This window comes from Hoplias malabaricus, chromosome 3, assembly GCF_029633855.1.
Source record: "Hoplias malabaricus isolate fHopMal1 chromosome 3, fHopMal1.hap1, whole genome shotgun sequence".
Classification (NCBI taxonomy): Eukaryota; Metazoa; Chordata; class Actinopteri; order Characiformes; family Erythrinidae; genus Hoplias; species Hoplias malabaricus.
The window spans coordinates 12,278,697-12,292,070 of record NC_089802.1 but is presented as its reverse complement, the minus strand read 5'-3'; the positions used below and the strand labels follow the sequence as shown (position 1 = coordinate 12,292,070).

The window sequence follows — 13,374 nt, the reverse complement described above, 5'->3', positions numbered from 1 at the left end:
AGACTCTTAATGACCACTTACACACACACACACACACACACACACAAAGACCATACAGAATGAAAAGGTTTTATTTGCTCACTTATTCAGTGGTATTTCTACGGTGGCCCACTTGTGTGCATCTCTGTGTTTATGCACATCAGTACTTTTTTGTGTACATCTTTTTTCTGCATTTGTCCTTCAGGGCCACTGTATATTACAAATACTAGTAAACACAACATGTCTTATTATACAAAACCCTCTAGAATAAGATTTTAAGATTCATAATAAAATCTAGAATAAAGTAGTCAATAATCAATATATAAAATGCTGCTTTTCAAATAATAATTCTGTAAAACATGACAAAAACTGTTAAATTGTATGTAAATTAAGGCCTGCCTAATAATAATGGTAATAAATAACTAATAACATTCATTCATTCATTCATTATCTGTAAGCGCTTATCCAGTTCAGGGTCGCGGTGGGTCCAGAGCCTACCTGGAATCATTGGGCGCAAGGCGGGAATACACCCTGGAGGGGGCCCTAGTCCTTCACAGGGCAACACACACATTCACTCACACACACACACCTACGGACACTTTTGAGTCGCCAATCCACCTACTGACGTGTGAGGAAACCAGAGCACCCGGAGGAAACCCACGCAGACACAGGGAGAACACACTAACTCACCAACAGAGCCACACTCTGGAAATCTGCTTGATTAAATAGCTAAGATGTAAATGGTCAGAAACTTGCAAAGCCAGAGTTATTCCCGTTGTGTCATATACTTGTAGACTCTGGTTATTTTGAACTGCCAATAAAAGGGTTATATTTTCACTGTAAACCCTGTGATCCCCAGGTGCCTGTCATCACTGTTACTGAGAAACCTGTAAATTCCTCAACGATATGCCATTTTACATAAAACATAGTTTTTAAATCTCAGTCATTTGAAGGAAAAGGAGTTTTGAAAATTGACGTGTTCTCCTTTTAAATAAGCACAATAACACTGTTACTGCCCCCGCCCCGCAACCCTAACCCTAGCCTTTTTCCCCATAGCTGTTACTCTGTGTCTGTTTCTGCACCAGAAAATCCAGCTCTGTTAGGTGTAGTCCTCATAACAAAACCCAAATCAGTGCTCAGTTGCTTTGCTTTAACACATCCCTCAATCCCTCACTGCGCTAATCATCTCTAAATAAACTCACATAATAGCAAACCAATTTGCTTACCATTATATTTCAATTTTGCTCTAATCAAACCACTGTACTTGTGTAATCATGTCACCCTTTGGGTTAAGACAGTCCGGCACTGCAAGAGGTCATATTCAATTTTGAGTTGTGGAATGAAACAAACGCAGACTTTCAATCATCAGGCCAAATTTACATTCATGTGGTTCCCAGCTGCCACTGAGTAAGATGAGGAGACAGTGAGCACTCAACAGCCTTAAAATTAGAGACTGCAGGTAGTAGTGGGCATTAACTAACCCCCACTTATATGTCATTTAAACCTGAACCGAGTGGCAGAGGTGAAATTTGTTTTTAAAGTGATACACACTCATTTATTTTTGGCCTAAAATCACATTTTTATAAAAGGACGACACAGCCACATCGGAATGTGATGTTTACTTCCAGTAAACCAATATGTAAATAATACTTTGAACTCAAAGTTGTTCAGTTACGAACTAATCACCATCGTTTCATTCATTCATTCATTATCTGTAACCCTTATCCAGTTCAGGGTCGCGGTGGGTTCAGAGCCTACCTGGATCATTGGGCGCAAGGCGGGAATACACCCTGGAGGGGGCGCCAATCCTTCACAGGGCAACACAGACACACTCACACACTCACACCTACGGACACTTTGGAGTCACCAACGTGTGTTTTTGGACTGTGGGAGGAAACTGGAGCACCCGGAGGAAACCCACGCAGACACAGGGAGAACACAACATCGTTTCAGTAGCTGATATTTTGGCATTTTGAGCCATATTACACAGAGAGGTCTACAGTCATGGAGTTACGGATGAGCTACGGTGGATCAGTCCAGGGTGTTTAATTAATGGTGTAAAATCAGTCTCAATAATTTATTGCAATTCCACATCATTCATGTGTTAACTTTGGCATCATTAATCGCTACACATTTCTACTTCGAGAATCACTCAAACATGTTTATTTTTCCTGTTATTCTCTCAAACTCTAACTGTGCAACAGAGGGGAACAATCATTCTCTTATTCTTAATTTATACACAATATGGCCATAAAACTCTGAGGAAAAAATCTAGCTTTCAGAATTAAAAAACACAGGCTGAAATTATGCTCACAAACTCCCTTTAGTTTAATGGATTAGATGTGAAGTGGCGTGAGACATTTTGATGAGGTCCAGATCAATGGGGGAGCCAAACTTGGATAATCAGGTGGGCAGGAGAAATATGTCTTTGGCTTGCTTTGAGTCACTGTGGCAGGTCAAGGTGCCAGGTTTGCCACCTTTTTTTATGCCTGGGCATTGTGGCATTGCCAGGAACAGCTGTGCCCATCTTTTGCCCAAGAGCTGGTGCAGGATGTGACAGATAGGTTAACAGTAAGGTAGTAGCAGTACTCAGAGCACTAGCAGAGTGGGACCCGACTAGGGATATAGCAGAGAAACATTGGTTTACTGGGCAGTGGGAGTGATAATGTAGTCAATTTGGACAGACATCAGCATGAGCAAATCCTCCTTGAAAACTGGGTGTATGTATACTTCCAAAGACTTGAAATTTGAACAGATTTCTGATACGGAGATCATCGCATCATGTTTTTTTTTTGGTGGCTATGGTTAGGGTTAGGTTTAGAAGTGGGGTTGGGTTTTGCCTTGAACTTCACGATAATGTTATGGTCGAATGATACTTGAAGATATACTGAGCAACTACAAAACAAAGTGCTACCATCTTGGCTGCACCCAGGCTGAAATCATATAGTCTTGACTTATCTTAATTCTGTAGGCTCAAGTCACCCAGTCCCTCCTTGGACACTGTGTAGGTTTCTCCAGTGGTCTTCAAGGTATACAAGCTAGTGGATGAGCTGAAAGTGGTGTGTTAGCAAAGCTTGTCACTGGACTGCTAATTAAGCCAATTAGTTTAATTCAGCCTCTGATTCAAACTGTCAAGGCTGACCGAAGTGTTTGTATGGCAGAGATACCTGCAGCGGGGCAGAGCGAGCCAGCATACAAATGCCATTAGCCGCTAGGACGTCTGACCAGCTCATATCAGCCACCCTCTGCTTGTAGCTCTGACCATGAACTTTGATGGCAAACAGACATGAACATGAAGAGTAAATAATGTCTCATACACTCATACAGAGTGTTGTAAAATCCCAATGCATCAGTGGATCCAAACATCTGAGTGTGGTCACATTTTTTTATTTTTTTATTTTTTTTCACCAAAATTATTATATTACTTCATACATATGGAAGTCAATAATTACTACTGTTGTCACTGACAGCTCCAGGTTTCGGTGGTTATTGGTTCACAGTTTGTAAGGAATTTATGTGTTTTCCCCAGGTTCCTGTTTCCTCCCATATTCCAAAAACACAAGCTAGGTTTGGTTATGAAAATGTGCCCACAGGTGTAAGGGTGTGTCTTGTGATGGACTGGTGGCCCGTCCAGTGTGTGCTTCTGCCTTGTACCCAATGATTCCTGGTAGGTGACACACTCACACATTCCCTCACACGTATGGACACTTTTGAGCCATCAATCCACCTACCAAAGTGTGTTTTTGGACAATGATAGAAACCAAAGCACCTGGAGGAAACCCACGCGTACACAGGGAGGTCACACTAAACTCCTCACAGTCAGTAACCCATTCCGGTTTCACAGTGACACTACCATGCCGCCCGCTAGGAATTTTTTATCAATTAAATTAATTGATTAATTCATTCATTATCTGTAACCCTTATCCAGTTCAGGGTCGCGGTGGGTCCAGAGCCTACCTGGAATCATTGGGTGCAAGGCGGGAATACACCCTGGAGGTGGCGCCAGTCCTTCACAGGGCAGCACACACACTCACACCTACGGACACTTTTGAGTCGTCAATCCACCTACCAACGTGTATTTTTGGACTGTGGGAGGAAACCGGAGCAACGGAGGAAACCCACGCAGACACAGGGAGAACACACCACACTCCTCACAGAGAGTCACCCGGAGCAGGAATCGAACCCACAACCTCCAGGCCCCTGGAGCTGTGTGACTGCGACACTACCTGCTGCGCCACCATGCTGCCCATCAATTAAATTATTGTCCTTAAAAAATAGTGGACAATATTTATTGCTAAACTTCCATCCAGTGTACTATCCATTTCAAAAGTTTTTAGAATCAAAGCCTGAGTCATGGGAACACATTTCTTATCAGAGCAAAACAAAGAGTAAAGTTCAGTCCAGGAGATCGCACAGTCTCAGGATACTGACGTGAGGCTGAAAGAGACGAGCACTGACCCAATTCTCTTCAGAGCTGTTAAAGACGTACGTGTTCTGTAAGACATTTTTTAGCACAGTTTCTAGCACAAAGTTTTGGGTTTCAGACTTAGGAGGCACAACGTGAGTTGAGAAATGAATAAGTTATGAACCCACGCTGCTTGACCTGGGATTTTTGCACCTCTGTAGCATTGGTCCCAAATGCCTTGATTGAAATGGATATTTTACAAATCAGATAACTTTGGCGACCCCTACGATACCTATGAGAGAGATTTTATCAGCTGAGGACTAGAGAGAGAACTAGCTTCTCTCACAAACATGCGTAGGGATGGCCCTCCTCCTCCATCACACAGCACTATTCCAGCTTATGAGAGCATCTGTTAGATAAAATAACACAATGTGGTTGTTGGTGTTCTCTTCTAAGCAGATTCAGAGATGTTGGAGATAACTGGTTTATGTCTGAGAGTAAGCATTAGCTAGAATTCATCCTCCCGGTTTGGTAGCATTGTGTTATCAGAAGAGACCAAGTGGGAAGTATGGGAAATGACTAAAATTGGAGGCAACACAGGTATTGTAGGGTATTGATTCATTGTTGTCTGTTGTAAGTCTGGTCCTGATTAGGGTAACAGTTAGCTGTACAGTACGCTTCAGACCAAGGTAGAGAGTCCTGACATTCCTCCTTACTATTGTTCCACCTTGCGAAGGACAAGCACCTTAGGGGACGAAGGTAGAGGAATTCCTAATGTGGAAGCCCCCCTGTCAGGATATGGCCCCTTTGATTCCCATTTCAAACGCCAGCTCCACCAGCTGGGAATGCTGCATTTGAAAGTGACTTTCCAATAGACAACCACTCGCTTTTTTGCATACGGTTGTTATGTGCATCCACCGCTCTCCGGGACTTGATCGTTTTTATGCCGGCTTGTACTTTAAATGCTATCGACACCTTTGCTCCCTTTGCATCCCGATCATATCATCCGTAGACCCACCTTCCGCCCCACCGCTTGACTTTAGAGCAGGCGTTTTTGCATTGTGTCAGTAAACAAGACTGTATCTGTCATAGAGAGGGTAAAAAAAAGTTCAAACCATCTTTGAAGTTGCAGCACGGCTGCTTTGAAGTTCTCAATGTCACAGGGCGTTTAAGTTCTCATAAAGGCTGCAGTGGGAGTGAAAGAGAGAAAATCAGACGCTGAACTTTGGAGAAACCGCACCACCCCGATCAATAACACTATGGTGAGGTTCAGCAACTGAGCTCCAGACGCAGATTTGCATGGACTGGGATAGGGGCTGAACATCTGTGTTCAAGTCTTGCTGCATGTGCTGACCACATGGCACGGTTGAACCGTTTGTATTTCCAAAAAACAAAAAAGAGGAGAGTTGTAATACAGGAAAGCCCACTGTGAGGCAGGGCCTGCTGGTTTGATTGGAGAAGTGGGATGGTGTATGTGCTTTACTGAAGCCTGGAGAAAGATGTACTGGGAATCAGCTTCACTACCTGAATGGCTTTGAAGTGCTGGTGTGAGCTTTGATTGATAGTGTCAGAAATCTGTACTCATTATGTTCATGCATTGGTCTAACAGTGTCGACAGGTCTGCAGTGTTGTTTTATACAGCTGCCCACACACATTTGCTTCTGTAAGTACAATTTCGGTGTGCACTCTGGGAAAGATCAGACATCAGCTGGGCTGTAACAGAGCCAGGGAGTATTTCAGTTTTACCCTATGCTATTGATCAGTTATTTTTATATTTACTTACACATTTTCACCTTCAGAGTAACTCTGTCTGCTCTAACGGCCCCGAATCCACACTTTCCTTTACTCCCTTCCAGGTCTGTTTCATTTCATACTCCTGCACATGATTTTAGTTTGAAAGTAAAGCTTCCCTGTTGTGATATTGTGTTTGATAGTGTTGAGAACAGACATTTAAAAGGTGCATTTAAGATCATTCTGTTGCCTAATATTAGTTTGGCTTACATCATTCCTTTTTACATGGTAATTTCTAACCTTCGGTCTTTTTATTAAAGGAATGCTAGTGAATATTTATACCTTAAAATACCAGTTTCAAAATCATCATGGTGGTTCACTGACCTGTGATGGGGAGAATAGCGCTTCTGTCGTTCCTACTCTGCGCTCAGCACTGCACAAATTGCACTGTGTAACTTTTGGAGGATGGTAGGGAATAAAGCCCTTTATCAGCGATTCGCCTTAATGTGAGGCCAGTGCTGTAAAACTGAATTATACTCTGTGAATGTAGGGAAGCCCAGGAGCAAACAAACAAAACAAACAGACCAAAAAATAAATAAATAAATAAATAAAAATCTTACCTATTGTTACTTTAAGATTTGTCTGTTATCTCTGTCTGTTTGAAAAACTCAGGTTTTTTCATTTTTTCACATTTTGTCATCACCCACTGTCCTTTACATGATGTTACCTTTTCACAAAGCAAGAGCTAACGGACACGTTCTAACTGTATTTGAGCTAAATCTTAACATTGAAAATGAATCATGTTTTTCCTTTTCTTGAAATATGGCCATCTTGAAGGTAAAAGCTTTTTGCCAGACTGCTCTGACTGTGTATCCTACCCTAACCAAGTAGCAGCACGGACCGCAACATTCTCTATAAGTTCAGTGTGAATGGGGAGTTGCATTGTTTTTTATGACATCAAAAAAAATTGTATTTAAATGTTTTTGGCAGCTTCATGGACGGCGTGGACGTACAAAATCAAACTCTCTCTTTTGAGAAAAGCAAATGCATTGTCCATATGAAGGGCCCTTTAAAACATGGGCTATTTTTCAAAAGCATTTTAATGATCAGAGATACGAGAAGCTGTGTTCCACTGTGAGAATGATGAATGGATGTTCAGTTCTTTTAATTGTTCACTGCCAGCTGTTTACTGTTGGACTTAATGAGTACTTTTAGTAAAGATGGCAATGTTGTGGACTTATGGATATACTATATATTGATTGTATTGATCTTTTCCCCCCTATTTGTTTTAACTAACATTTTGTCGCTTCCTTGAAAGAAGGTGAATAGCGCTTTTCATTTCACACACACACACACACACACACTGGTATAATCAGAAAAGAACAATCTGCTGTTATGAAAGTAGTGGAATTAGATTGTTTATGTAAATCACAGTAGAAAATGTTGAGCTCTGTTGGGCGGTGGTGCTGAAGTATTTTAAATGCTTTATTGGCTTTCACTTGAAAAACGACATGACCACAGGGAACATCGTTTTATGGTTCCTTCTGATCAACATACACACACGTTCTGTCTCATTAACACACACACACCGGTCTACCACTCCCTGTGGTAGACATGAACACCTTGACCGTCTGGTAGAATTACTACCATTTTATGTGAGGACCTACGATGTAATAAGATTCCCCCATTAATGAAGTGCTTAAAATCTAAGACTTTTCATCAGTGTTAAATCAAGAAACGTTTGTACTTTAACCTTTAGCATATCAACCTGAAATTCCCATTTTAGTCAAGGAGTCACAACTCGGCCTGAACGTTTCTGCCTGTTTCCTCCTTCAGAATAAACTCGCCTTTATATCCTCCGCTTATTCCAGTGCATTTGAACGCTCTTAATTTGTTTTTAGTCCAATTATTGTTTGTTTATCAGCATTCAATAAGATCCTAAAAACACTACATTTGTATGTTCGTGTTATTAGATTGATTTCAAATATTCCTGATTTATTTAGGTCCCACCTTTTCCACAGAACCATGATGGAGCTGTGATATAACCACCATTTTTAGGCCGACCTCTCCTTTTGCTAATGTATTTTTAATGGTTTGTTTTGGGGGAGACACATTGCAATTAATGCTCTAAAATGACCTAATTAGCATCAAATGGAAAACAAACCAGAAACAGCAAACTATAGTTGGCTTCATGGCAATGAGGATATACTTAGATATGTATTTATTAAATGTACACTTCATAAATTGTATTTTTTATTAGAATATTTAATAATAAATGCACATAGATACGTATATAAATATCTATCTAGAGAGAGAGAGACTAGAAAATTAGTCCAATATTATCATTTTAGCTTCAGATCTATGTATATATAGATAGATAGATAGATAGATAGATAGAAATATGTATATATATATAAATATATAATTAAGATGTACTTTTCCTTAAAGTCTATTTTGGATTAAACCATGAAAATTAAGCATGATTTAAACTAAAATAAATGTAACATGGAGCCATTAACACAAGCTGTTTTCCTCTGTTGCCCTCCATGATAAAGACCATGAATTTATTAAATGCATTGAAATATTACTTCTTTCAAACGCTGCTGAACACTCTGTCATTAACACACGTGTGGGGGCAAACACATTTAAGCACCCAGTGTTTTTCTGTAGTTGTAATAAGGCGTGTTAAATGAATGAAGGTCTTGTAAAGGGCGTCGTTGTTGGTTTGGAACTGGCAGTGTGCTAGCTTATAGCGGGCCTGAGGGAGAGGGGCTGCCTGGGGTTGGTGGCTTTAATGGCCATTTGTTCGCCCATGGTGGGGGCACATCTGCTCTGTCAAAGGAAAATACCTCTACCCCTTAAAAGACCCCACATGAACCTTGTGTGCGTCCTGCTCCAAGCTCCAGTGCTGTCACACTCCTGCTCTCAGTAAGGTCCAGTAACCTGATTGTACATATATATATATATATTTGTTTACACTCATGTATTTTAACCAACCCAATTCTATTACATTATTACATATAAACAGTACAGAGTCATCATTATTTATTACAGTTTAGTACCGCATTTCCTGAAGAAATGCTCAGTAATTACCTTGTATTTATTTTTGGAATCAAGAATAAAAAGAGTGTATTTAACAGAAAATTACACGGTCGCCTCAACAACCAAATTCTGTGATGATTGTTGAATGTGTTCACACTTTCCTCTGACGTTTCACTTTTTCTGAGAGAAATCTGCAGGGAACTTTTTGGTTTTTTTTCCCCAGAGTTCAGAGGTCGGGGTCTAGGACATAAATATTTTTATTTGCATTTCTTCATTTTAAATCTACTCTCCTCAGAACCACAAAAGGAAAGTGACTACCTTATGTTTGAACTGGAACTTAAATCTGAGGAGTGTGGTCTCTGACTTGTGCACAGTCCTTATTAATATACACATCGTCTCATCCGCAAGAACTGGTTGGATGAGGCTGAATAATTAATTAAAGGGAATCTTGTTGGCTAATCAAAAGCAAGAGATAGTATTAAAGTGTGTTTTGAGAGTGCTTTGGTGCCGTAGAGGAAAGTGAGTGTGTGTGTGTGTGTGAGGGAGAGAGAGAGAGGCAGTCGCACAGTGGTGCGAGCGACCGAGGGGTCCGCAATTAATGGTGGGGATCAGCTGTTCTAATGTCATTATACATTCCCTTCATTTTCTACAGTGGAGCTGTTTGATCTTTGAATACCCACTGGACGCCCCCCCCCCCACCCCACCGTCCCATCCCTCCCTCTCTCCCATCCCTTCCTCCATCCCTCCATCCTTTCTCTCCTCCCTCCTGCTCACTGTTTTTCTCTTCCTCCCTCCTCCCCCTCCCCCCTTCTTTCCATCAGAACCTCCCCCTTTCTCTCTCCGTGGGCTCACATTGGCTTGTGTGTGTGTGTGTGTGTGTGTGTGTGTGTGTGTGTGTGTGTGCGTTCGCGCACGTGTGTGTGTCTGTGTGTGTGAGTGAGAGAGAGTGCACGGCTGAGGTTTGATGACAGAGGGCCCTGGACCATTCCGACGACGCGCACACGAGCGCTCAGCGCACACACACACACACACACCTCCTCCTCCTCCTCCACCACACACACACACACACACACACCCATTCAGAACAGAGCAACAACAATACAGAGAAGAGCAAAGGCAAAAGAAGAGGGGGAGTATTAAGAAAGAGACACAGAAAGAGGAAAGTGAGAAAGCTGAGAGAGAGTGAGGGAGAGAGGGAGGGACAGAGAGAGAGAGAGAGAGAGAGAGAGAGAGAGAGAGAGAGGATCTCCCAGCTTGATGCGCAAAACGTCCCGTTACCACATGCTGTGCTCCATGGCGAACACGGGCTGTGTACTGCTCTCGTCCGGCTCGGGGCTGCTCCCTCACTCGCTCCAGTGTCCCCCCGCGTTCCTCTATCTGCCCGAGGTAAGGCGATGCTTCTACTTCTCTCTCTTTCTCCTTCTCTCTCTCTCTCTCTCTCTCTCTCTCTCTCTCTCTCCCTCTCTCTCTTTCCCTCTCCCATTCTCCGTCCCATTCTTCAGCGCGAGGGGTAGCACGTGCTAGTGTGGTCCCCCCACCTCCCCCCACTCACGCTCCCCTCCCTCAGAGAGCTTTCTGGCGGGGGTCATCCCCCTGTTCTCTTCCACTTTATTTCTTCCGTTCTCCGCTCTGGACCGTTTCCACTCGCAGTAGAGCTGAGTCCTGAACACTGAAGTGTTAAACCTGAGCTCAGTTTAATGGTAGTCAAGTGTGATATCTGTGCTGTTGGTACTTTTATTTTGTTAATTACTTTCCGTAGCAGTTACAGAGGCATGGGAATATTACCAAGACTCAAGATAAATTTGAAAAGACGTGGTGTTTGGCATTAGCCTGTTTCCACCATGCCCCATTCGTCTTTATGTGTAGCTTTATTTTTGATTTTTATTTTTATTATTATTATTATTATTATAATTGTCAAACTTTTACTTTATCGTCCTTAGCCCAATGCTACATTTACTTCTTTTTTGCGTCTAATTGTTAATAAATGTATCACACACTTCCCAACATGTCGTACGGTATATTCCGCAGTTTTTAAATGTTTTGGGGTTCTGTGTGTGTGTGTGTGTGTGTGTGTGTGTTTGCTCTTTAAGGACTTTCCTCCCACTTTCAATGTGTGCTCGAAACGTTTAGCGTCAGCTTCCTCTTCTCCCAGCCTTAAATATGTGTAATTATGTGTGTTAAATAATGTAATGTGATACTGTAGTTGAGCCTGAGTGCATTAGCCACATTGTTGTGTTCAGCCATGCGTTGTTGGACCTGGAGGATGAGTGCATTCTGAAGACTGAGCGTTTCTTTTTGACTCTTTGTGTATGTTCTTATGTGTGATGTGGATCTCTGTGTCACACAAAGTGGAAAGAATTAGAGAGTTACACTAAACGGAAGTTGGCTGACTTTTCTGAAGGTGCCTAGAAATGAAGTGTGAAAGCTGGCGCTGTGCATACAATTTGTGTGTGTGTATATATTTATATATATATATATATATGAGTGTGTGTGTGTGTGTGTGTGTGTGTGTGAGGAGTGAAAATTGTGTGCGCGTGTGTGTTTTACTACAGGCAACATGTGCGATGGCAGCCTGCGTCTTTCCTCTAGACAGTGTGTTATTGCAGAGATATAAAAATGATAAGACTGTTGAGAGATAACCTGCTGCGTGCTGCTTCCAAATCGCCCCTCACTCATCACCTTAACAGCCCCTTGTCCCAGTGCTCTCACACACACACAGGCAGCCCACCAGCTGTCCAGCCTCTGCCGCTCTGTCTCTGCCTCTGGTGGGTGTGTAAGTGTGTGTGTGTGTGAGAGAGAGAGAGAAAGAGAGCACTGGGACAAGAGGCTGTACAAGGCCTTAATAAATACTGAGCTTCTGTGCAGTAACATCCATAACCTAAGCTGTGTTTCGTGTGTGTATCTGTATCTAAGGCTACATCAGTGAATGCTGCGTAATTGTGGTGTGTTGTTCATTTACACTTGGTTCACTAAGTAGAGCAGATCTAGAGCTGCCATATGTTTAAATCATATTTACTCAAAGACTACTTAAAAAGTATTACAGTGAACCACTTCAAAGGGATTTTCTATATAAACAGTAACCATTGTATTAAATGCTCTACATTGTTTGTATTATGATGTAATGTAATGACTATTGTTCTTCTCTAACTTCCAGCCTGACTCTGTTTGGTTTGGTGAACGCTTGCACTTCTGAGAGTCAAATATGAGAGAGTCGAATTTAATTCAGTGGCCTTTAATGAATCATTTTTATTTGCATCGTAGTTTTTAAGACACTGATCCCAATCACCTGAGTGTATTGTGTCAGTGTTTAGACCGTAGTGCCACACACCAGTCAGAGGAATAAAAAAAAGAAAGCATTCTCTGGAACTGTTTTAAAAGCTTTGTTATATAATTTTTTTCTTTGTTTATATTTGTTTTTGTAGCTGACGCTGTTATTTGTTTTTTCCCTATTTTTTTTTAATTGACCCCCACACAATTTAAGGTTCAGCATCAAAGGCATTGTGGTCCCATGTGTGACTACAGTGGAGTGATTTTTGCATCTCCGTGTGTGTGTGTGTGTGTGTGTGTGTGTGTGTGTATAGCCGCAGGCTGCATGCAAGAGCACTGATATAGTGTGTGTGTAATTGCTGCTCAGTGCTCTGCAGCTGCATTGCTGTCTGCCTTTAGTGGATAAGGGATTAGCGGGTGTGCCAGACTGAGCTTTTGTTTCAGTTTAAAGGGAAAAGTTTCAGCCACTTCTTCATTTTGAGCAGCGCCACTGTCCTCATGTTCTGCTGTTTGCTTTTTTTTTTTTCTCCCCTCTCTTCAAATGACTTGCGTTTTTGCTCTGCCTTGAGTTCTTACTCCTGTGTGTGTGTGTGTGTGTGCATCTCCTTGCAGTAAATTTACGCTTCCAAGATAAGGAAAATAACATTCCTGATAGAAATGCAGAGAATTTCAAAATGGGGAAAAAAGCTAAGAAGAAGAAGGAGAAATAAAAACACTGGCTGAGTTCTGGTGGAGCATTCACAGCATTTGAAGAGAACGCGATGCTGAGAAGCCTTCATTTTTACTCCATCGTCACCGAATCATTTTTACTCTGTTCAGTGCTTTAAAGAGGAGGGGGGGGGATCACTCCAGGGATACTGTCAGACAATAATGTCAAATGAGCAAGCGATTGATATATAGCTCCTCTCAAATGCTTCCAGATTGAATTTCCCCATGGAAATGTTCCTCGT

At 41.8% G+C, this 13,374-nt stretch overlaps 1 protein-coding gene across 4 annotated transcripts in view; it reads left to right on the top strand.

Moving 5' to 3' along the window:
- Positions 1-13,374, top strand: part of rbfox3a (RNA binding fox-1 homolog 3a) — a 510,141-nt gene that overhangs the window by 381,156 nt on the left and 115,611 nt on the right. The window contains exon 1 of one of the 4 annotated variants that reach the window (XM_066663317.1): positions 10,295-10,543. The exons of the other annotated variants lie outside the window; for them this stretch is intronic. Within the exon in view, the coding sequence (XP_066519414.1) occupies positions 10,415-10,543 (129 nt within the window). The 5' untranslated portion in view covers positions 10,295-10,414. Of the gene's footprint in view, positions 1-10,294; positions 10,544-13,374 lie in introns of those variants that run through there. 4 annotated transcript variants of the gene reach the window in all.